This window comes from Glycine soja, chromosome 2, assembly GCF_004193775.1.
Source record: "Glycine soja cultivar W05 chromosome 2, ASM419377v2, whole genome shotgun sequence".
Lineage (NCBI taxonomy): Eukaryota > Viridiplantae > Streptophyta > Magnoliopsida > Fabales > Fabaceae > Glycine > Glycine soja.
Window position 1 is genome coordinate 41,275,656 of NC_041003.1, and position 21,799 is coordinate 41,297,454.

Consider the following 21,799-nt stretch of genomic DNA (forward strand, 5'->3'; position numbering starts at 1 on the left):
AATCAACTTAAGAATTATGATCATTACAAAGAAAGCTATAGGCCAACTTAATAGTAAAGATCGTATCTGGGGAGATCAACACCATTAATCAGAGAAGGAAAAAAGTAGGCTAACACCTCATGAATAGCCCAGCTAGGCAAGAAGTACTGAAAAGGATCAACCTCTCATCCCCATAGACTCACATAATCTACAACTTTCTTGAATTGATCATACAAAGGGGGATGCATAGAAGCAACAACCAACAGAATCGTACTAAAGGAAGCCATGAACCCGTTCAGAAAGATATTGTCTAACCATTACCAATTATCCAACGCATGTTATGTAAACATCTTTCCAGATCGAACAAATACCCTTCCAAGTTTAAGAGTCATTTGTCCACTGGACAACATTAGGGATGATACAATTTCCACTCTATACTTAACCCTAAGCCCCTTGACCCACAAGTCATCCAATTTTGATATCAACTCCCTCGCCATTTTCATCAGAAAGACCTTGTTAAAAGTGTGGAGATTCTTGAATCCCACCCCTACGACTTTTGCTTACAAAGAACTTCCCAATAAATGGTATGCTATCCCCTTCCTTGGTCCATATCATTCCAAATGAACCTATGTTGGATTTGCTCAAGAGAATCACAAATCCCTTTAGGAATAAGGGTAGACTGCATAGTATACACATGCATGACTTGAACAACAGTTTTAACTAAAGTAACACTATCAACATAGGAAATATGCTAAGCCTTCCAATATAAGAGACGAGTTTTCACACGGTCAATAATATACTGATAATGAGCCTTTTTCTTTCACAAATGAAGTAGGGGAATCCCTAAATATCTCCCTAAATCTGAGGTGATTGAAAATCCCTCTAGCTGTAGGATTCTATTCTGACATTGTGATTGACAAACTTGGAGAAAAATACTTTGATTTTGTCCTTGCTCACAATAGTCCCAAACAAATCACCAAAAACATTCAAGCACTCCATAATGCATTTGGTTAGTAAATGTCTCGATAAAAAGCAAGAGATTGTTCACAAAAAACAAATGAGACAAACTTTGCCCCTCTTTAGCGAGCTAAATCTGTCTCCAAATCCCTTGATTCACCTTAGACTAGATTATGTGAGAGAATATTTCTAAACACAACCCAAAGATATAATGGGATAGGGGATCCCCTTGCAGGATTTCCCTCTTTGACTGGAAAGTCTAAGCTTTATCACTATTGACATAAACCTAAAAAGAAAGTTGAAATACATTGAAACAACATATAAAAAAATGGTTATTAAAACCCAATTCCTTGAATGTGTCAACAATGATGGAACAATCACCCTAATTTTGAAACCAATAAACAAATTTTTCATATATCAATGTAAATAAGTTAAAAATAATATTAGGTAATTTTTTAAGGCATAATTATTAATTATTGTAAAAAGTCAAACTTAGTATATGTTACTAATATATACTTAAATGACAATATAGTATAGATATTTTCTCATTTTTAATCATAAATCCTTCTATAATTAAAAATCCCTAACTTTTTTTTTTTGAAATAAATCCCTAACTTTTATAATAGCTATTTAAAAAAGTTCATCTTTAGGTAATTTATAATGTATAATTACGTTAAATGCAGTGAATTATTCTAATTTATGAGTTAGCACCAGCTAGAACGACAATTTAGGTATTACGTTGTGCTTAAGTTGATAGTGAGTTTTTTTCTTACAAAATATTAACAGAATTTCTTTTTTTCCGAATACATAACAGATAAGAGTTATTTGCTATACGAAGATATCCAAACAAAATTGTGTTTTTACCTTTACGTTTCGGGAAAAAAGAACCAATAATACTAAATTCGGTGCAATATAATCTTAATCGCTCCATACATAACAATCTTAAATGATTATCATCGAAAAAGTTAAAAAAGTTTTCAATCCTTCCAAACGTTCTATAATTCGTGATATAAGAATTCACTACACTGCCTGCTTTTTCAATCCTTCCAAACGTTCACCAGAGAGAGCGAGAGAGAGAGTTACTTCCCGCAGAAGGTTCTGTGTGGAATCTATAAAACAAAGATGGGGAAAGGAGAAAAAAAAATACTATAGAAAGAGAGAGAGGAAGAAAGAGAAACGGTTTAATTTTAAATTATTAGTGATTAGTGATTGATTTCTAAGAAATCATCAAAGGGGGTTTCGTGACATCCTTGTTCTTCTGCTTAGCCGAGATTCTGGAAAATCAAAATCTCCACGTAATCTACTTGTAACCATCTTCTTCTCCAAGATTTTCGCCTTACCCTTTTCCCTCAACAAAAAAAAAAAAAAACTGTTGTTTGCTTCTCAATTTTTTGTTAAATATGCGTTGTCTCGTGTTGGGTTCTTGCTTCCCTTGACGAACCGGGTTCTGGGTGGGGGCGTAATTTGGGTTTATTTTTTCTTCGACGTCGTTTTTGGGTTTTGATAGTTTCGTCTCTTTTGGGGCATTTTCTTCATTGTCGCCTCTTAATAATGATAAGGGGTGTTTTAGTCTCGGTCTCATTGGTTGTTGCTCACGTGGGTATGGTTGCTTTTAACTAGGGTTTTCGAGGGGATCCGAGGTTAAAGTTCGTGTCTTTCCACGAATATCTCTGTTGGGTACGTGCAAAGTTGAGCTGTTGTTGCAATCTTAAGGGTTGAATTTATTGATTTGAAATTTTTGCGTAAAAATTTGTTTGTTTGTTTTCTTCTGCGGTTGGTTGAACTCTTTTCCGGATTCCGTAATCTGAGGATTTATTAGGTTCCTAATCGAGAATCGCGTCCTTGTTCTTGTTCTATATATTTTCTCCGGTGAAGTGTGAAAGATTGTGTGGTGAAAGTAAGGGTGTTGCATTTGCTTTGGTGGTGTTTTGTGTTGCAGCTATTGGTTAGGGTTTGATTTGAACTCTGTTTGCTATTGATTTGTTTCCTTTTGGGGTGGAAGAAGGGGTTGTGATTCTTGTGTTGATTGGTGGATAAGATGAATTCCTGTGTGACTGGAAGTTTAGTCCATCAGGGCCAGTTGCTTGTTCATATTGCTGAGAATGGACACTCCTTTGAGTTGGATTGCAATGAGAACACACTAGTTGAGTCAGTTATGCGGTCTATTGAATCTGTTACTGGGATTAATTTCAGTGATCAGCTTGTTCTTTGTTTGGATATGAAGCTTGAGTCGCAGCGGCAGTTGTCTGCATACAAGCTTCCATCTGATGACAGGGAAGTGTTCATATTCAATAAAACAAGGCTTCAGAACAACTCGCCTGTTCCACCGCCGGAGCAAGTTGATATTCCCAGTCATTTGGAGCCTCCACTGCCAGCCTCCTCCCATGATCCTCACCCCCTTGATGATGCTTCGGATCCTGCTTTGAAGGCTTTACCTTCTTACGAGCGGCAATTCAGGTACCATTATCATCAGGGTCATGTGATTTATACTGGTACCATGATGAAATATGAGCATTGTGAGAGGCTTTTGAGGGAACAGATGGTCCAAGAAAGAGCGGTGGAGGTTGCAAGGGGTAATTTGGATCAGTACTATCGAATGATTAACCAAAACTATGTGGACTTCATGAAACGTTATATGCAACAACACAGGATGCATTCTGATCTATTGGTGAATTTTGGGAAGGATGTTGAGAAACTAAGATCTATCAAACTTCACCCTGCTTTACAAACTGCTAATCGCAAATGCTTACTGGATTTGGTCAAGGAAGAAAACTTGAGGAAGTCAGTGGAGAATTGCACCTGCTCCCACAGGCAGTTTGAGAATAAAGTGACACAATTTAAGCAGACTTTTGGGGAAGTGAAGCGGCGGGCTGAGGAACTGTTGTCCAGCAGGGCTTTCTTGCCCATCAAGAATTTAGAACAAGTAATTAAAGAACACCAGAGATATATAAATGAACAAAAGAGTATCATGCAATCTCTGAGGTTAGTTCTCTACTTCTCTTTCATTTTCAACTATTTTTTGGGTGCTTTATTATTGACGAAGAGTCTAAGGTTAATGTTTATCCTGACTTTGTGCTGCCAACCTCTTTTGTAACTTTTTTACTTGTTTCATGAGTTTAATATTCAAATTCTGATTCTTAACTTATCATATGTTGTGTTATCAGGCCTGATCTTAAATAATTATGCACCATTCCATGTTGATTGTGAAACTTGTACATCTGAGACTTTTCTTTCTAGTTTTTAGGAGTAGTGGAGTACTTAACAGTTTACTAGAGGAGAATCAGCATGGTATAATACTTGATTCCAGATATCACTTGCTGTACTTATTGAATGTTGTAATTCAAATTATATTTCTTTTGTCTTCTGTGATATTTTCATAATAGCAAATATTATCCATACAGCTTATAAATTATATTTTCATGGGATTTCTGCAGCAAGGATGTTAACACTGTAAAGAAACTGGTAGATGATTGTCTATCCTCCCAATTGTCCTCCTCACTCCGTCCTCATGATGCAGTTTCCGCCTTGGGTCCTATGTATGATGTTCATGACAAAAATCACTTGCCTAAAATGCAGACTTGTGATCGTGCTATTTCAAAGCTAGTCGAGTTTTGCAAGGAAAACAAGAATGAAATGAATCTTTTTGTTCACAATTACATGCAAAACATAACTTATGTTTCTTATCTCATCAAAGATCAGAAGCTACAGTTCCCTGTTTTTAAAGAGGCAATGGCTCGTCAGGATGGCTTATTTGTGGATCTAAAGTTGTTCCATGGTATTGGTCCTGCATACAGAGCTTGCCTTGCAGAAATAGTGAGACGAAAGGCTTCTATGAAGCTGTACATGGGCATGGCTGGGCAAATGGCTGAAAGGCTTGCTATAAAACGGGAGGCTGAGCTCAGGAGACGGGAGGAGTTTTTGAGAGTTCATAGTTCATGCATTCCTAAAGAAGTATTAGCATCTATGGGATTGTTTGACACTCCTAATCAATGCGATGTCAATATAGCTCCATTTGATGGTGGTTTGCTTAATATTGACATATCAGATGTGGATCATTATGCTCCTGAATATCTAACAGGAGTAACTTCCAAGCTGGAGAAGCAAGGAAGCGTTAAAAGTTCATCTGCTTTGAGTAGTGATAGCTCTCACTTGGCTGAGGCTGTAGATATTACTGGTGACTCAATTGAGAGATATGATTCTGAGGACTTGCTTGATGGCAGTGAGTTGATTGAAATTGCTGGAACCTGCAAGATGGAAGTTGAGAATGCAAAACTGAAAGCTGAACTTGCTGGTAGAATAGCTTTGATATGTTCTCTCTGTCCTGAGTTGGAGTATGAGTCACTGGATGATGAAAGGGTGAATAATATATTGAAGAATGCCACAGAGAAAACTGAAGAAGCCTTGCATTTGAAAGATGAATATATTAAACATGTTCAATCCATGCTTAAGATGAAGCAGATGCAATGTGTGTCATACGAGAAACGTATACAAGAGTTGGAGCAGAAATTGTCTGATCAGTATGTGCAGGGGCAGAAGATGTCCAGTGTAAATGATGCGGCTGACTTTCCTCTTGTGGCTGGGAAGACAGATAATTACAAATCAGAATCTATCAGTGGTGAAGCCAACATGCCTTGCATATCTACTTCTGAGCCCATGGATGAGGTTTCATGCATCTCAAGTTCCTTGGATGCAAAACTTGGTTTGTTCACAGAACATACTGGTAAAGCGTTAGATGGGGTGGATGAAAACATGCTGGATTCCTCTGGAGTTCAGAACCCGCAGTTGGATTCATCTATGATGGAGCCGCATCGCGAAGAAGCACAGAGTGCTGATAAAGATAAAAAAGGCAAGATAATAGTACAATTGGGCATGTCACTGACAAACAGTTCTACTGGTGAGAACATGCCTGTGTCACATGATCTTGTACCTTGTGACTCAGCAGTTTGTCAAGACTTGGAATCCAAAGTAAACGATGAAAAAGTGTTGGAGCTACAAAGTGCACTTGCAGATAAGTCAAATCAATTGAATGAAACTGAAACCAAGCTTAAAACTGTTATGGAGGAGGTTGCTGTGATCAGAAGGGAGTTAGAAGCAAGTCAAAAACTACTTGATGAATCTCAGGTAACCCTGTGGAGTTGAATCAGACACATATCGTTTTAGGTTGCAATTTATTTTTCTAAAAATCTGTTGCCTAATTCACCTAAACTATTTCATATTTTGTCTCTGTTTATTCTCAGTTTACTATTTTAATTTCATTTTCCAATCTCTGTCCTTGTTTTCTTCATCCCTTTCTTACATTACACTAGCATGCATTCTACTGGTAATTCTTCTGAAAAGTGTTCAAATTATTTTGTCAAAAAAGCAAAAGTGAAATTTGTCATTTCTTTCATCGTCCTATGTAGCCTCTGCCTTCAAACACCCTTATTCTTGTATTTTAGTTTCTACTATAGATCTATTCAAATGATACTAGATGTATTACTAATAGCAAATTTCTTAAGCATCCATGCATTCATTTTGATATTCTATAAAACCATGCCAAGCAGAGTTTTAGTTTACTCTTGGCAGTTGGTAAGTGTACAGTAGGTAAGTTAGGCTCATAAAGGCATAGTATTCTGTAGATATGAACAACATGCTTCTTTGTCAAAAAATCCAACTAGACTTGAGATTCTTAATTAATTCTTTTATATATTGGATTGAGTTGTGAGATGAAGTTGAATTGATATAGTTGATTAAGAATTTGGTGTCAAAGACTTGTGTAGGATCAGAAGGAATATGAGATGAACTATACATAGTTGATTTTTTTTTTTGCCTCAAAGGCAAAGCTTCATTAATTTCTTACTCATTGTCGGTTCAGTATTGTGCTTGCCTTTTATATTCTAATGTACTTTTCCTTTTTCACTACAGATGAATTGTGCTCACCTGGAAAATTGTTTGCATGAGGCAAGAGAGGAAGCTCAGACACAAAAAAGTTCTGCTGACAGGAGGGCCTCTGAGTATAGTTTACTGCGTGCATCGGTTATTAAAACGCGCAGCTTTTTTGAAAGACTCAAGACCTGTGTTTATTCTCCTGGTGGTGTGGCTGGTTTTGCAGATTCCCTGCGTAATTTGGCGCAATCTTTGGCCAAGTAATTTTCTTACGCTAGTCACTTGTTTCATGAGGTTTCTTGGAAAATTTTATATCCTTCCCCCAATATAGCACCCATTACCACTGAGAAGAAAAAAATGTTCTATGGTGGTAGAGTAGTAGTGATAAAAGTAATTTCCTCACTTATTCTTTACTTGAAATATGGCACACATTTTAGTAGTAGGGATATTCATTCATGAAGTTTGGTGTCAATGAGGCCATCTATAGTAAATGAATTCATTTTGCAATCACTTTGTTATGTTGAGACCTGAGATTTTATACAATTGAGTAAACAGTTCTTGCTCCTTTTGTATTTTCTCTTGCTTGGAGAGAAAGACATGTGTCATCTAATATAAAATAATTTCCGACAAAGCTCCTTGCTGTTTGTCATGAAAAAGAGAAGATTCTAGGCTATTGTTTTAGACTGATGTGCTTTCCAGTGATATTTTTACATTTATTCTTAATGAATTGTGACAAGGATGATTGAAATTCTTTTCTCTTTTCAGTTCTGCTAATGACAGAGATGATGACGATATTGCTGAATTCCGAAAATGCATTCATGTATTGGCTGATAGAGTTGGTTTCATATCTAAGCACCGGGAAGAGCTGCATGAGAAGAACACAAGAACAGAAGCTGCTAACGAACAGCTGCGGAAAGAATTGGAGGAGAAAATCGACCAGGTCAAAACTTATTACAATAAGCATCAACTTGAAAAGCAGGTAATTTATTGTCCTTATGTTGATGATAGTTATTAGCTTTATTTTTTAACATGTGACAATAAATTGTGTCTTCCTTTGAGATGTGCTAGTTTTTAGCATGAATGGTTTTAGTTGAGACCCATTTTAAGCTCTGGACTGAGTTATATCTTGCTTGTGATTTTGGTACAGGCAAATAAAGAGAAGATTTGTTTTGGTTGCCTGGAAGTTCACGATATAGCTGCCTTTGTGCTCACTCCAGCTGGTCACTACGAGGCAATTACTAGGAACTGCTCTAACTACTACTTATCTGATGAATCTGTAGCCCTGTTTGCAGACCGTCTTCCTACCAGACCTAACTACATTGTTGGACAAATTGTGCATATTGAACGCCAAATTGTGAAGATGCCGACGCCTCGGCCTGAGCACGGTGGGGCTGATAAATTTACCCCTGACAAGGGGACTGACTGGTTGACCTTGAATTCAGGCTCAACTCCAAACCCTTACGGTCTCCCTGTTGGCTGTGAATATTTCCTAGTGACAGTAGCCATGTTACCTGATACCACCATTCATTCATCCTCTCCTTCCTGATCCTGCTTCATCCCTGGCAGATTAGACGTGATGGAAGAATTTAATTGTACATAAACTACATTCAAAATCCAAATGCTCTTTTCTTATGGTCGGTTAACCATTTGTACAGCTGATGAACCAATTTAGTTTCAATCTTCCTCGTGTACATATTTCTACCCTTTATGATAATGTATAAATTGTGAATATTATTTACAACTTGTTTATTTGCACGTTTGATATTTTCATCTTATCAAGTTCTAATATTTGGCAACCAATATTGTCCAAATCTACTTGATTCAAGTGGCTGTAATAGAATCAGAAATCATAAAGCTTCATAAAGTCAGATATGGTCTTAGGTCAGAGTTCCCCCCCACCTAACTTACTGCCAAATAAATATACGTGGCTGTGCACGCTCGTCAATCTGATCAAACAGGAAAGTAACATCCCTTTAATATGTTAGGTACTAGGGTATCCAACTTGTCTATAAAACATTGTAGAACAATTAAACCTTGAAAAGACGTGGGTATTTAGAGAAGCAAGACTTTTCCACAGAAGTAAATTCCATATTTTATTTCGTGGGATTAGGGGGGCAAAAAACAGAAAAATAGTCAATCCCGGATTCTTCTATATCTCTCGACCCAGGATTCTTATATCTCGGATACACATATTGTATGTTTGGTTTAACGTTCTTGATTAATGTTAATTTTGACGTAAAAGTGACTAAAAGTTGCTTCAACTAATGGGTCTCATTGGTAGACTGTCCCTGTAAGTGGGATTTGATTTTTCTTATTTAGGGTTTATTTGGATAAGTTTTTTTTAGAAGCACTTCTAAAAAAAATTAAAAAAAAAAAATAAGTTTCTCCATATACTAAAATTAATTCTCCATTAACTACGTTATAAAAGCTCTCATAATTTCTCTCACACTCGTCTTACTGCTTCCATGCTGTAAGGTCCAAAGTTACTTAACGACACTCTTAACACTTAAGAACAATACGGTTTCTTGGGAAACCCTGACAAGTGTGAACAATAATTGAAGAATTAACTTCTTGTCCCTTATCTATTGTTTGGTGGTTGAGCTACAGGGACGTGTATCTCCCCTCCCTTAAGACCACAAAAATAAGATAACTTGTTAAGAGCAAGGCCCCTCAACCTTAGAGTCAAACTGAAGCAACATCTGGATCAAGAATAAATACACCCAAGAAAAAAGAGGCATCCTTGACAAAGCCATAAAAGTATTTAAACTATAAGCCCGATATTTTATTAGGTAACACATTGTTTACTTACATGCAGTCAACTGTGTACAAGAACCGGAAGGAAAGATTAGTAAATTGTGCCAGAGCAAATGTAACAGTTCTTTTCACGGGCTCCACCAGGATTCTTCATTAAAATGTTTCCAAATCCTTGAAGTTCCTATCGTAAAAATTAAACTTTTCATGTCCACTAAGACAATATGTCCTATATGCACCTTGATCTGGGCCATTTTGAATTTCAAACATCAAAATAACTATTGGGCTTAGTTGTCACTATCTTCTGATATGTCAAACAAGAACTTTGAAAGTGATGCAATTCGGGGAAGTTGAAGAAGCAACTCTCCTAATGAGTCTTTCCTCGGCATGCCTAGTGTTTGCTTGCCCCGAGAAACATCTCTGAATTCCTCTTCAGAAGCCTTGACATCCATTTTAATTTTGTTGTTCTGCATTGATTCAAGATCATGGCTAAGTTGAATACTTTTTCCATCAGCAGGTCCTTCATCAGCACTTTCCTTGTCATGTGAACTCTGCAATGCTGCAGGGTCCTTCTGTAGAAGACAGCAGAGAGAATTGACCCTTGTCATGAGTGATTTTTCATCAGAAGTTGTTATAACCTTATTGTCATTGAGAAGATGCTGTGCAATTTCCTCTAGCATTTCCTGAAACTCTGGTCTTCCACCACAAAAGGATGGATTTCCGGAAGTTATTTGTTCAGAAAGGCAATGTTCAATGTGGCCGATAAAATCACTCACTGCCATAGAAGGCCGGAGTCCAGGCAATTTTATCTGATCCCAGTTTCTTGGTCCCTTGAAATCAGTTTCAGAACTTGTACTACCTTCAGTTGCACAACAATCCATGAATTTTATGTAAAAGCAAAAAACAGCAAGTTAATACAATAATACAAAGCACACTACATGCAGATAAAAGTCAGCTTTAGATATCTAAGGCCACCCACACGGATTAATAAATAAGCCATACAAATGACCAGTTAATTGAAGTTCATTATGTAGTTGTGTACATGCAACATAGACATAAATTGCTTAGACAGAGATAAATTGTAAGTATGTAAGATAAAAAAATATGAAGCCCCCTTAGGAATGGAAAACATCCAGCACAGAATATGGTAAGTCCGATCCAATGCCCAATATTATTTCACATTATAAATGCTACACAAATCTCTACCCTGATCCCAGTATATATGTGACAAACTGACAATGATGCTATTCAGCAAGTTCAACATATTGAACTAATGATGAAATTGACATGTTAAAATAACATTGATAGATTTGTGAGCCGTCATTGATATTTTATAACCATGCAATTGACAAATGTTGGAGATTTGTTTCATAATCTGTCAACAAACAGAGCATCTTGTTCTCCACCTCCTACTACTTAATTTTCAAGGTTACATCTCATCCTTTTATTGGTAATTTTTAAAAAATTGAATTGAACACCAAGAAAACAAACATGTTTGAAAGAAATCTGTAATCATGAGATATATGTGAAAACTGTGTACGCATGAACCTCTCTCTCTCTCTCTCACGAATCGAAACACACATATTTCTTAGTCTATGTTTGGATTGATGGCAAGGGATGAAATAATACAAGGTTCCATTGTTTGAAATGTTAAAAATAGAATGAAATGGAATAAGAATTGTTGGAATGGATTCCATTTTAGTTCTGTCCAATACCCCTCTTTTTCTTCCCTTTTTTTCGTGTGGTGGTGGTGCGGGGTTGTATGGGATGCAAGCAGCCTTTTTTCCATTCATCACACAAGCATTCAAACAATGGAAAGATATTATATTTTATTCCTTTCCATTTCATTCCACTCTACTCACCATTAGAACATTAGATATACAAAATACAAACATAACCTTAGGGAATGGGTGGGTGTTTCAAAAGGCCCAATGTCCAGAGGGAAATCAAAACAAGAGTTAAGTTCTTACAGTACCTGAACTGGGGAAAGGTGCTTCACAAGGTAGATTATCCGAGGCAATGCCAAGAAGATCAATGTGTTCAATCTTAAATGATGGTGACAGGGATGAATGAGGTGATCCTATGTCCTGCAAACAAGATGTGGTAGATCCTTTACAATTAACAAGATGCAAATCAAGATCTTCTGGATTGTCAAGGTTCTCAAAAGCAGCTGGTCGTGTATCAAAATGAGGTGAATCCAAGATTATCTCAGGTTGTTGGCTTAAGAAATTAAGATGTGTGTCACACTGGATAAGCTTTTCAAAATGCTTGGCTAACAAGCCTTGTGGAAATTCCAAAAAATGCTGCCTACAAAACCACAAGATGAAGTTCTCGAACATCATGGCCTAGTACATATAGGATCATTGGAAGAAATGCTCTAAAATGTACATTTAAGAGCCCTCTAAAGCCAGCAAATACTACATCAAATGCAACTCAACCTCTCTTCCTCAATTATTTCAATAAGCTATCTTGCTCTATTCTGACAGTATACTCAGACAAAGGTTTTTATTGAATGCTGGTTCTCCTACCCAGCTAACTATAAATCAACAAAACCATAGTATTTTTCAATCTATACCAATGCAAAACAGTTGAGACCACATCCACATATCAGAGGACTGTGAAAAGAATATACCTGTGTTTGCAAGCCTCTCCTTCAGTAAAATCTGATGTTGCTTGCCATATTGTATGCTTTCTAGGCTGAGGATTAGTCTCCTTGAAGAAAAGAGGTTGTCTAGCGAGCTGCAATATGCAGAAACTCACCAATAATTCAATGGAAATGAAACTGAACAGTTACCCATGCATAGGTGTTTGTGTCATTGTATTGTTAAAGAACTATTATAGCAGCTATATATAGAGAAAAATATGAGAATAAATTACCACTACAGTCAATGAGCTAGGTCCAGTATCAGGACAATTTGCCTTAAGTGCCATGATATCTGACCATTGGATTTCCATTTTGTTCTTTAGTTCACCTTCAAGAACTTCCCAAACAAGCTTATGTTTAGCGAAGTAACATTTTGCCACTAAGTCACCCTCATGTTTTGATTTATACTGCCACAAAGAGAACCTTAAGCCAAGTAAAACTCGGTGAAAAATAATTTTCCCCAAAATACTAGTGACATGTAGTAATCTTGGATATACCTCCCATGAACCAATTCTTAAAAGTGAAGCTGGGAAATTTGAAGCCTTAAGCTTCTCAACAGAATCCGATGCAGCAGCACCCCGACTCTCCTTTTTCAATCCAGAGCTTAAAAAGTTTTCATTTTGTGTATTTGCAATAATCACATTCCCTTGAGAAAGCTTCATTTCTATTAAATCTAAAAGCGAAGGGCTCTTCCTCAGACGTAAACCCAGAGGGCTAGGCTCATCAAGTATATTGTACTGGGAAGGAGAACAGGAAGATGCACTGTTTGAAGCATTCCATTGCTAAACGATTTTTAAAATCATGCAAAAGGAGAGCAGGAACTTATCAAAGTGAACATTATTAAGATACAACTCATAAAGAATGAGTATAAAAACATGAGTAAATCACCATTTTAGTCCCCATAAGTATATACCACTGTCACATTAGTCTTTGAAACTAAGGAAATTCCAAATAAATTTCTATCACTAAGTCACATTTTTTTTTTGAATTTCGGACAAATGTGATTGACAGATTAAAACGGTGGTTTACCCAGAAAAACAGTAAAAATGCAATACAAGCATTTCTTTTTCAAACTGTGCTTGTGATATAAAAAAAAAAAAAATGCATGTTCAATGATCTCAGCTTTATATTACATCATTCAAGACACCCCTAATTCAAAAATTAAAACTGTTACACCCCCTGGTATAAGTGTATGTATCTATCAAAAATGATGACAAACCTCTTGTGAAGTGGATGAAGATTTGAAGCGCTTGTTGAGAGGAGCATGCTCTTCTTGTAGCGGTTCCTCGATCTCCAACTTGAACGGCACCGTTTCAAGGTCTGAACGGAGCTTCCTGAAACCCATTACCTGAACCATCAAATTTTCCAGTGAAGTTCAAAATGCTCAAACCGATGACAAATTCGGATATAACAAAAACCCTTAAAAATAAATAAAAAAAAAAAAAGAAAAGCAGCAGCAACGCAGAGAGGAGAAGACCAATGAGAAAGACCACTTTTTGTTTTGGTTGGGTTGGCAATTGGCGGAAACAAAACATTGTTCGATGCTTCCGAGGTGCTGCGCGTGCACGTGCCGAGTGGCGCGTGCGAAACTTTCAATTGTCTAAAACAGAGCAATTCTTTGTTGTTGTCAGCGCGTGTGCTGGCAGACACGTATGAAACAAATTGAGGTTATGGATAATGTGGGCCCCTTCTTTTTGCGCTTTTAAGTGACGGCAGCTTTTGATGCCAATGGTTCAACTTTTGACAAGTGGACTCTTTCCATTCAACGACCAAATGGATAACATACGCGGAATGCTTTCAGCCTTTCACCTCCTAATGCTTTGCATTCTTAATTTTACCTTTTTTTTTTTTTTGTTAATTAATTACACTTTGTTAGATTGCGTTATCAACGTTTTCCTACGTTTTTTTTTTTTGGGTACCATATTCTCCGATCCCAACCACACAAAACCCATCCACTCCATGGGTTTCCACATATTCATCCGTAACTAATTCAATGGTTACTTCAAAATTCATCTCAAAATGACCCAAAAAAATACTTTCTAAAAAGAAGCAAAAATAAAATTATATATATATATTCAGGATTCACAACTGAAACATCAAATTTTCATTGGGCTACCATTGTGAAAACTGTTAAAAGTAGTATACAATACAAAAAAACACAATCCAGATCAAGATTTTCATAACAGAAATAACCAATCTCATGACATAGAACTGAATATTGACAGAATAACATTTCGATTCCAATGAATCAACGCATAAAACTACATTGGAATTCCAATTTGAAGAAATCCCCATTTTCGAAACAGAAACGGAGTCTTTCAATCTTGGTTTTTCCGAAGTGGATTTGACAAAGAACGGCGTGAATTGTCGAGGGTTCCAGAAGGAGAAAGAGGAATGAGGCCTATGAACATGGTACTTTTTCCGTTCGATGCACCCTCACTCATACAGTCGTTCATTTTAATCGCACGACCCAAACTCACTTTCGCACCGTGCGAGACCTATGAAGGTCACACACGCTAAAAGCCGCCTTCAAACTAATTATAAAAGTGTGTCGTGTGATAATTCAACTATAATCGCATTTAACATCAAGTTCAGTGTTATATTTTGTACGAATTTTAACCAAAGAAATAAACTAATCAAGTAGGGTGTTTAGATCTAATGGGAAGAGAAATGGGAAAGGAAAAAAAATGCGTGTTTTCCAATCACATCTTGAGAAATATCAACTATCAACTATCAAGCGTATTCCTTTTGGATTATTTTTCTTTTGCTTTGTAAAAATATCTTCAACCAAAAATACTAGTATTGAAAGCGATATTAGTTTGGCAAAAATAGTTTTTTTGTAAACAATATTACGAATTATTTAAAAAATTTAAATGAAAAAATATGTGAATGGAAAATTTTTATTTTGTATACATAATTAGAAAATAAAATTATTATGTTTTTGAGTGTTGTTTCACGTACAAAATTGTTCCATGCTTTTTTCTAATTAAGGAACGATACGTGAGTCGTGCACTATAAAATTTAACCCATCCTTTTAATTAATGCTTATTAACGATGTATTTTACATTTTAAAGTATCACACTTTAGATGATAAAAAGAAAAGAAAATTAAGATGTGGGCAAGAAAGCTTAATTTCCCTTAAGCAATATCTTCAGATCGAATTTTGTGTATGAATGATAACAAAATTATACCCCTTAAACGAATTCACATATCTTTAACTCGGGCTAATTAAAGTTTAAAGTAACTTCTAATTAGAAAAAGTCTAGGATAAAGAAGACACTGAGTTGCAGAATATTTTTTTAGAGAAGTTGCAGAATATTAATAACTAACAAGATAATAATATTTGTTTTTGCATAATTTGATACTTTACAGGAAAACCTGAAACACCCAGTTTCAAGTTATCAGCTATGTTCTTAAAAAACAATATTATTAACTATGTACCCTAAATTCCACTTAAAAAAAATGCTAGCTAGACAATTTTAACATACTCTTCATTATTAGATAAAATTCATCTGTAAATTCCACTTAACAGTAAATAATATTTTTAGAAGAATGTATTATAAAGTATTTTGTTAATATTCCTCATTAATGATTATCAATTATCCATCTTTTAAAACATCCTTCTTTAAACGGTAAAAAGAAAGGAAAAAAAATCAAGATATAGGCAAGGAGCAAGCTTAATTTCCCTTAAGCAATAAGGTGAATTCGAACTTCGTGTATAAAAAAGTTAAGATGATTAAACCCCTAAAAACTTCACCAAATAGATTATGATGATCACATGATTCATCATAGCTTGCTAATCAATTGCGAAGATAAACTGGAAGATGGTAAACAAATTGCAAAACAGTAATGTCAATAGATACCAACTGTTACATGATACAGGAAGGTGTACCATTATCTTGAGGTACTGATATCTCAATTAGCAAAAACTAACTATAATCATTTGAAAGCAGATTTGAGACGTCACAAATCACTAGACTAAACACGGCTAGGCTTATGACTCAGTCTTGCAAACACAACATCTATGTAGCATTTCTGTTTACTTTCAGATATGGCAAGGCTCCAATTACATTGTCATAGTCGCTCCTGCTGACCGCATGCTGTGCATGAAAATAAAAAGAAGTTAGAGATGAGAAAACCAATCCCGTAATTTAATACAACAGTTCAAGTCCTAGCCAAAACTTTATTCATTCAAACTGCTTTAGACCAGAATAAGAAAATTTCTGAGAGGAAGAATTTCCAATGTAATAACTTCAGGTCAGCAAATGCAACCTTTCAGCTGAATCCAGCAGCATCATTCTAGAAATCCAATTGCTGTCGGGAGGGATGGATGGATGTGGATAATGAGACATACTCAACAACTGGATTTCCCGAATGAGTGTAATATTCATTTTATCTCTTACAAAGCAATCAATTGAAATGAACTATGGTGATATTAGTTTCATCGATAATTTCAATCAGCTTGACACTTTGATGCATGCATATCATAAATAGCTGTATTTTAGCTCTTCACATTGATTTATCAGATATTTGTTGATATTGGACAAGTCAAATGTGGATGTTTTGTTAAATTAAGATTTTGAAATGACCACAAAAAATGTGCAACTTAGAATACACTGCTAAAGGCATTTCAGTGACATATGAGAGTGTTATTTTGGCTGTGCAAGTTCTTATAAATGATAAGGTTGGAATACAGATCACTCAAAATGCTGCTTATCATACATATCAAATTCAAACCAATGTTCAATTCTATCAATTTAATTTACATGATACACGGAATCCTCAAAATCAAATAGCTACTTAATAGAATGGCACCTTATACAGAGTTTTACACAGCATCCCCTACTGCTTGCTACAATGATTAAATTTCAGATTCTCATACAGGGAATGCTAACACAATAGAATGACACTAGTTAAGGAAATAAAAGAGGAAAGTTTTATGGAGAAGTGTTACCAATGCACCCCCATAAACAATGATTTCCAATGCACTGACTCCCATCACAATTTCTAAAAAAAAAATTCTATTTATTAATTCCTTAACCAATGGCCATAGAGTACTCATTAGTAGGACTCTTCAATAATTAGCTGACAGAAGAAACCCATAGCAAAGAAACAAAGTCTCCTTCTAAGAAACAAGAAGTGAGAATTCTTGCTTGGTACTTAGAGAAATATTAATTAACGGCAGTATGGCCCAAAATGAGAAATCACTCAAGAGACTTTTAACTAGATTGAGGACGAAATTAAACCATATGATAGTTACTGTTTCTTAGGAAAGGAAGGCAGTAGGTGAACCCATTACAAATCATTCCCCTAAAAATGGACACAGGCATAAGATCAAGATTGCTTTCAGGTATCAACATACAAACACAAAAAGAAGCAAACTACCAGACACATCTGATACCCGAGTCACTTAATCTTATATTATACATTCTATTTCTAATACATAAGTGCAGATGTTTTAATATCATAATCTTCAATGAGAGAGCAGATTGGAAGAGAGAATTTATATTCCAATTTTTGCTTTCATGCCCCAAAGTAACCCCCATTCCTCTAATCTCACAAGTCACAATCAAACCCAAAGCAAGGAAATTAACAAACACATTAAGACCCTAAAATTCAAATGAAAAGGCATTTAGACAAGCAAATCTAACATACTGCATAACCAACTGCACGTAGAAAAACCTAATCAGCCATTGCCCATCACAAAATCCATCATTATCTAAACTCCTAAATGCGCAATTTTAGATAATTCATTAAAAAAGGGGTATGAATAACCTCCTAAGAACATTTGATTAGATTAAGCAATAAGAAAGTTGTGAGGATGATAAAAATAAACAGATAATTTGAATATGATTATGTGAATCTGACCATTTTGGAGAGTCGGGATTTGCGCTTGGTATTCTTCTTAACGAGCAAATGCTGCTTGCCAGCTCTCCTACGCACTATCTTGCCTCGCCCCGTCACCCTAAACCGCTTTGCAGATGCCTATAGCATTAAATACACATTCAAATTGCATGAACCCCAATTCACAAAAACAAATGAGAGAGAGAGAGAGAGAGGGACCTTGTGGGTTTTCATTTTGTAGCCCTTAGCGGATACAATGGTGAGAGGGCGAGGCCTTAGAGCAAGGGGAGAAGGAACAGTGCAAAGCTTTTGGTGAAGAATTGGACTGGAGATGTTAGCTGAGGAGCTGAGTTTCAGTGAGTTGGCGTTGTTCAATACGGGAAATCGAACTGAACCATAAGAGACGCGGGTATAGCAAGAAGAAGAAGAGCAAGGTAATAATCCCACGGCAAAGGACACCGAAGCCATCTTCAGGTAAGGTAAGGCCCGTTGAAGCAAAAAAATTGTGCTTTATGGATAAAGCTGAGTGAGGTGCTAAGGCAGAGAGCTACTCTTTTGTCCTCAATTTTTTCCCCCATTACATTTCCGTCATTTCACGTCTTGACAATTTCTATTGTTTTACTTGGGAGGTGACCCAAATGTAATGGGAAAAAGATTCGTGTAAAGATGTAAATTTGCATATGAAAAATGAAAATTTTTTCTTTTTATTTCTCCCTTTCATCCTTTACCAAACACAACCTTAGCCCTGAACTTGTGAGCAGGGTGGCTTGGCCATGTTAAAGTTTTTAATGTCTAATATATTTAGCTCTAACACCTTAATCAATAGTCAGAATGGCCGAATGGTCGAAGGTGCTAGCCTTAAGTTCTGGTCCTACTTAGGGAGGTGGGTTCAAACCCCGCTTTTGACAATTCTTTTATTTTATTTTTCTTTTCTGCTTACCTTACCTTCACTCTTCTACTGTTATTTGTTTTCCTCAAGTGCGGTGCATTTGATATTTTTGTTCGAGTTTCGTGATGTATATGGATGATTAGCATTTCAACTTCCAAAATCAAATCACGTATACTTGGGCAAAAGAAAATAATTTAGTTGCCAATTTAAAATAAATTTTATAAAAAGAATCGAGATTAAGATTTATAAAAAGGATTAAAGGTACACTCGATATCCATACTCAATAATCAAAATATGTTTTTAGTCAGTTAAAATATTGAACTACCCAGCTACATTATGATGCTAATAGATCCATTTTTTGTGTAAAAAACTTCAATGGTGAATCCTCATTGATAATTCTTCCAAAGACCAAAGCCATGATGTGTCAGACTTGACATTTTTACTCAAATTAGAAGAGACTACACCAGACCTTATCCCACTACACAGAAAGCAACTAGATCACACTGGGGAGGAAAAGAGAGAGAAGTAAAGTGCATAGGAACTGTTGGAAACAGCGTACAACAAAAACATAAATATTACAGCAAAAAAGATAACTGTAAATTTCACAGATACAGCATTTCAACTGCAGTGTAGTCCCATCTCTAGAGTGTAACAGAAGACGAAGCTAACTCCTCAGGTGTCACGGGATTATGCAGCTGCACCCAAAAGCAAATATCTAGTAAGGTAAGCTTCAAAACTGGAAGTAAACATTAACTGACATATCCTTTAGAATTATTTGAATGAATTTATTTGTCATATGCTACTATTAGATTCAATGAATGGGACGTAGACACTATAATTGACACACAAATCAGCAGAATCATTCAAACACTAGTTGCTTTGTTCCCATCAACATTTCTTTTTTACTTTAAAATTTTGAATGAATTTGCTGAAATCCGAAGCCAGTGCATAAAGAAGGGCCAGAATTTTTGCTTCTAGCAGAGCATCCTCTACTCAACAAGAACTGCCATGCGTAAGAGACGAAGCAGGTAATAGATGGGCTACCTTGTTACCTCCCTCCTAACTCCTAATTCCTAACAAGGAAACAAATTAAGTGTCTAAACAGAGAGGAAAAACTTTAACAACAGGAAATTAATCAGGTGAACAAATTCCAAATCTAAGCAACAAGCCTCCACAAATGACACCCAAGATGCACACTCTCAACATTTACACAAGTTACAACTCAACAAGATTTAGGTCAACACGCATAATTTATTACTAGATTAATAGTCCGTGACACTGACAAATTCATGGTTGTGTAAATACTGAGTTTTTTTCTAAACAAAACGTGCAACAATCAAGTTATCCCCCTTCCAAAGAATGTAATTTAATTCTCTAAACCCAAGCCCTAAATCAATAATGCAGAAATGACTTACAGCTTTTGCGACAGTAAGCCAATGAAAAGCTCGGAATAATTCATCATTCTGGGAAGGGGAGTAGTCATGGTTCCAATACGTGATGTCCTGAAACGTTGCTTTGGTGTCCCAAGAGTGAGAGTTTTCGTCGGAGGTGGGAGGCGAACTCTTACTCAAGACAAAACCTGCAGACACACACATATACATAGGAACAGAAAACATTCACTGACATGCGTGTGTTGAGAGAGGAATAGCGTACCAGAGTAACCGTGCGGAAGAGGGAGTGTTGTTCCTTGGAGTAACCTGCCTCTAAAATGAGCCTCTTGTAACGGTAAACCCTCGTCTTCCCCAACACCTTTGTGTTTGGGTTTGAAATAGTGGGAAACGGAGGCGGGACCGTCGTGCTTGACGCAGCAGGGGAGTTGATGAACGCGACCGCTCAGATCCTTTCCATCGCGCTTCAGATCTATGGTGGCCTTTTCCATGTGACAATTTCCTCTTCCAATCCACCCTGTTCGCTTTGGAGGAGGCACGGATTTTGGCTCTAAACTCAATCCACCAAGCTTTGTAAACATTCTTTCCTTTTCCCTCCTAATTTTATTAGCTCCCAAACACTCCCGTTAAACAAAAAATTAATGAATGATGCGTTGCTTTAAGAAAATAAAATGAGGTTATTAAAAATTACAAAAACAAAATATATTAACAAAAAATCATGGAAGTGTAAAATGTCAATATCAATTATTTTCAACTAAAATTATTTATTTTATTGAATAAATAGTCACTTTTATTTTTGAAAGCGTAATTCACTTACACGTGCACTGAAAAATATAAATATAAAATTTAGTCCTTTTATAACTACAATAAAAATATATTGCGGTCTTTCTTACTGTTATCGTTCAGAACGTTATCAAAATGACATATAAGGGACAAATTTATCACTAAAAAAATTACCTACATAGTTATGAATGTGGGACATATTTATCATATGCAAATTTAGTGACTTTTGATTTTCTGTGATTAAAAATTATTCTTTTTGACATTTGTTCATTTTCTTTATTTACAAAAGTTTTTTTTTTACACAATATAACACCTATTCCCAAAAGTAACTATTTATTCTTGTACGTTTTTCATTTTTCTTCATCTTTCACGCTTTGGTGCCTGCTGCCTTAAAAAGGCTGCAGTTTGATAAATAGCTTTAGATGGAAAATATTAGAAAACTTATTACGGAAGTTGATGGGTATCAACCTCATCTAATAGCTCCTGAACAAGGATACCGTCGCCTAATTGAATCTTCTCTAACTACTGTTAGGAGTCCAGCTAGTTGTTAATGTGGTATGTATAAAGTGGGAATAAAGAAAATGACCAAGCACCCAAAGAATCCTTTTTCTCACAGTTTAGGAAAATAAAAGTCACTAAATTTGTATATGACAAATATATCCTCACATTGATAGCCACATAGATAATTTTTTTACTGAC

At 36.0% G+C, this 21,799-nt stretch overlaps 4 protein-coding genes across 5 annotated transcripts; 1 reads left to right on the top strand and 3 right to left on the bottom strand.

Annotated features, from left to right (window-relative positions):
- Positions 1-1,892: 1,892 nt before the first annotated feature.
- LOC114394643 (autophagy-related protein 11-like) lies at positions 1,893-8,571 on the top strand. Its single transcript, XM_028356312.1, has 5 exons — positions 1,893-3,918; positions 4,371-6,057; positions 6,841-7,061; positions 7,567-7,780; positions 7,949-8,571. Exons 1-5 carry the CDS (start codon positions 2,975-2,977, stop codon positions 8,345-8,347), a joined length of 3,465 nt encoding a protein of 1,154 aa, XP_028212113.1. The 5' UTR covers positions 1,893-2,974; the 3' UTR covers positions 8,348-8,571.
- A 984-nt stretch (positions 8,572-9,555) lies between these two features.
- LOC114394653 lies at positions 9,556-13,714 on the bottom strand. Of its 2 annotated transcripts, XM_028356331.1 has the most exons (6): positions 13,416-13,713; positions 12,694-12,978; positions 12,430-12,603; positions 12,185-12,291; positions 11,528-11,859; positions 9,556-10,411 (listed from the first exon to the last, which is right to left on the bottom strand). In XM_028356331.1, exons 1-6 carry the CDS (start codon positions 13,551-13,553, stop codon positions 9,840-9,842), a joined length of 1,608 nt encoding a protein of 535 aa, XP_028212132.1. In that variant the 5' UTR covers positions 13,554-13,713; the 3' UTR covers positions 9,556-9,839. The 2 variants fall into 2 exon arrangements, with proteins under 2 accessions (XP_028212132.1, XP_028212125.1); XM_028356324.1 differs by having other exon boundaries at positions 12,430-12,978; positions 13,416-13,714.
- Positions 13,715-15,915: 2,201 nt separating this feature from the next.
- LOC114394669 (50S ribosomal protein L35, chloroplastic-like) lies at positions 15,916-18,659 on the bottom strand. Its single transcript, XM_028356342.1, has 3 exons — positions 18,260-18,659; positions 18,065-18,181; positions 15,916-16,296 (listed from the first exon to the last, which is right to left on the bottom strand). Exons 1-3 carry the CDS (start codon positions 18,506-18,508, stop codon positions 16,219-16,221), a joined length of 444 nt encoding a protein of 147 aa, XP_028212143.1. The 5' UTR covers positions 18,509-18,659; the 3' UTR covers positions 15,916-16,218.
- A 624-nt stretch (positions 18,660-19,283) lies between these two features.
- LOC114394679 (uncharacterized protein C12B10.15c-like) lies at positions 19,284-20,943 on the bottom strand. Its single transcript, XM_028356352.1, has 3 exons — positions 20,583-20,943; positions 20,345-20,508; positions 19,284-19,624 (listed from the first exon to the last, which is right to left on the bottom strand). Exons 1-3 carry the CDS (start codon positions 20,896-20,898, stop codon positions 19,571-19,573), a joined length of 534 nt encoding a protein of 177 aa, XP_028212153.1. The 5' UTR covers positions 20,899-20,943; the 3' UTR covers positions 19,284-19,570.
- Between the last annotated feature and the right edge of the window lie 856 nt (positions 20,944-21,799).

What these genes read in the sequence shown, in the direction of transcription:
- LOC114394643 (XM_028356312.1), top strand. Translation starts at nt 2,975, where the DNA reads ATGAATTCCTGTGTGACTGGAAGTTTAGTCCATCAGGGCCAGTTGCTT. An exon ending in TTGGCGCAATCTTTGGCCAA is followed by an intron (nt 7,062 to 7,566) that starts GTAATTTTCTTA and finishes TTCTCTTTTCAG; the next exon opens with TTCTGCTAATGACAGAGATG. An exon ending in AGCATCAACTTGAAAAGCAG is followed by an intron (nt 7,781 to 7,948) that starts GTAATTTATTGT and finishes ATTTTGGTACAG; the next exon opens with GCAAATAAAGAGAAGATTTG.
- LOC114394653 (XM_028356324.1), bottom strand. Translation starts at nt 13,553, where the DNA reads ATGGTTCAGGTAATGGGTTTCAGGAAGCTCCGTTCAGACCTTGAAACG. An exon ending in CTTCATCCACTTCACAAGAG is followed by an intron (nt 12,979 to 13,415) that starts GTTTGTCATCAT and finishes AAAATCGTTTAG; the next exon opens with CAATGGAATGCTTCAAACAG. An exon ending in CTAGCTCATTGACTGTAGTG is followed by an intron (nt 12,292 to 12,429) that starts GTAATTTATTCT and finishes TGCATATTGCAG; the next exon opens with CTCGCTAGACAACCTCTTTT.
- LOC114394669 (XM_028356342.1), bottom strand. Translation starts at nt 18,508, where the DNA reads ATGGCTTCGGTGTCCTTTGCCGTGGGATTATTACCTTGCTCTTCTTCT. An exon ending in ACAAAATGAAAACCCACAAG is followed by an intron (nt 18,182 to 18,259) that starts GTCCCTCTCTCT and finishes TTAATGCTATAG; the next exon opens with GCATCTGCAAAGCGGTTTAG. An exon ending in AATCCCGACTCTCCAAAATG is followed by an intron (nt 16,297 to 18,064) that starts GTCAGATTCACA and finishes TTTCATGCACAG; the next exon opens with CATGCGGTCAGCAGGAGCGA.
- LOC114394679 (XM_028356352.1), bottom strand. Translation starts at nt 20,898, where the DNA reads ATGTTTACAAAGCTTGGTGGATTGAGTTTAGAGCCAAAATCCGTGCCT. An exon ending in TCTTCCGCACGGTTACTCTG is followed by an intron (nt 20,509 to 20,582) that starts GTACGCTATTCC and finishes GTGTGTCTGCAG; the next exon opens with GTTTTGTCTTGAGTAAGAGT. An exon ending in GGCTTACTGTCGCAAAAGCT is followed by an intron (nt 19,625 to 20,344) that starts GTAAGTCATTTC and finishes TTTTGGGTGCAG; the next exon opens with CTGCATAATCCCGTGACACC.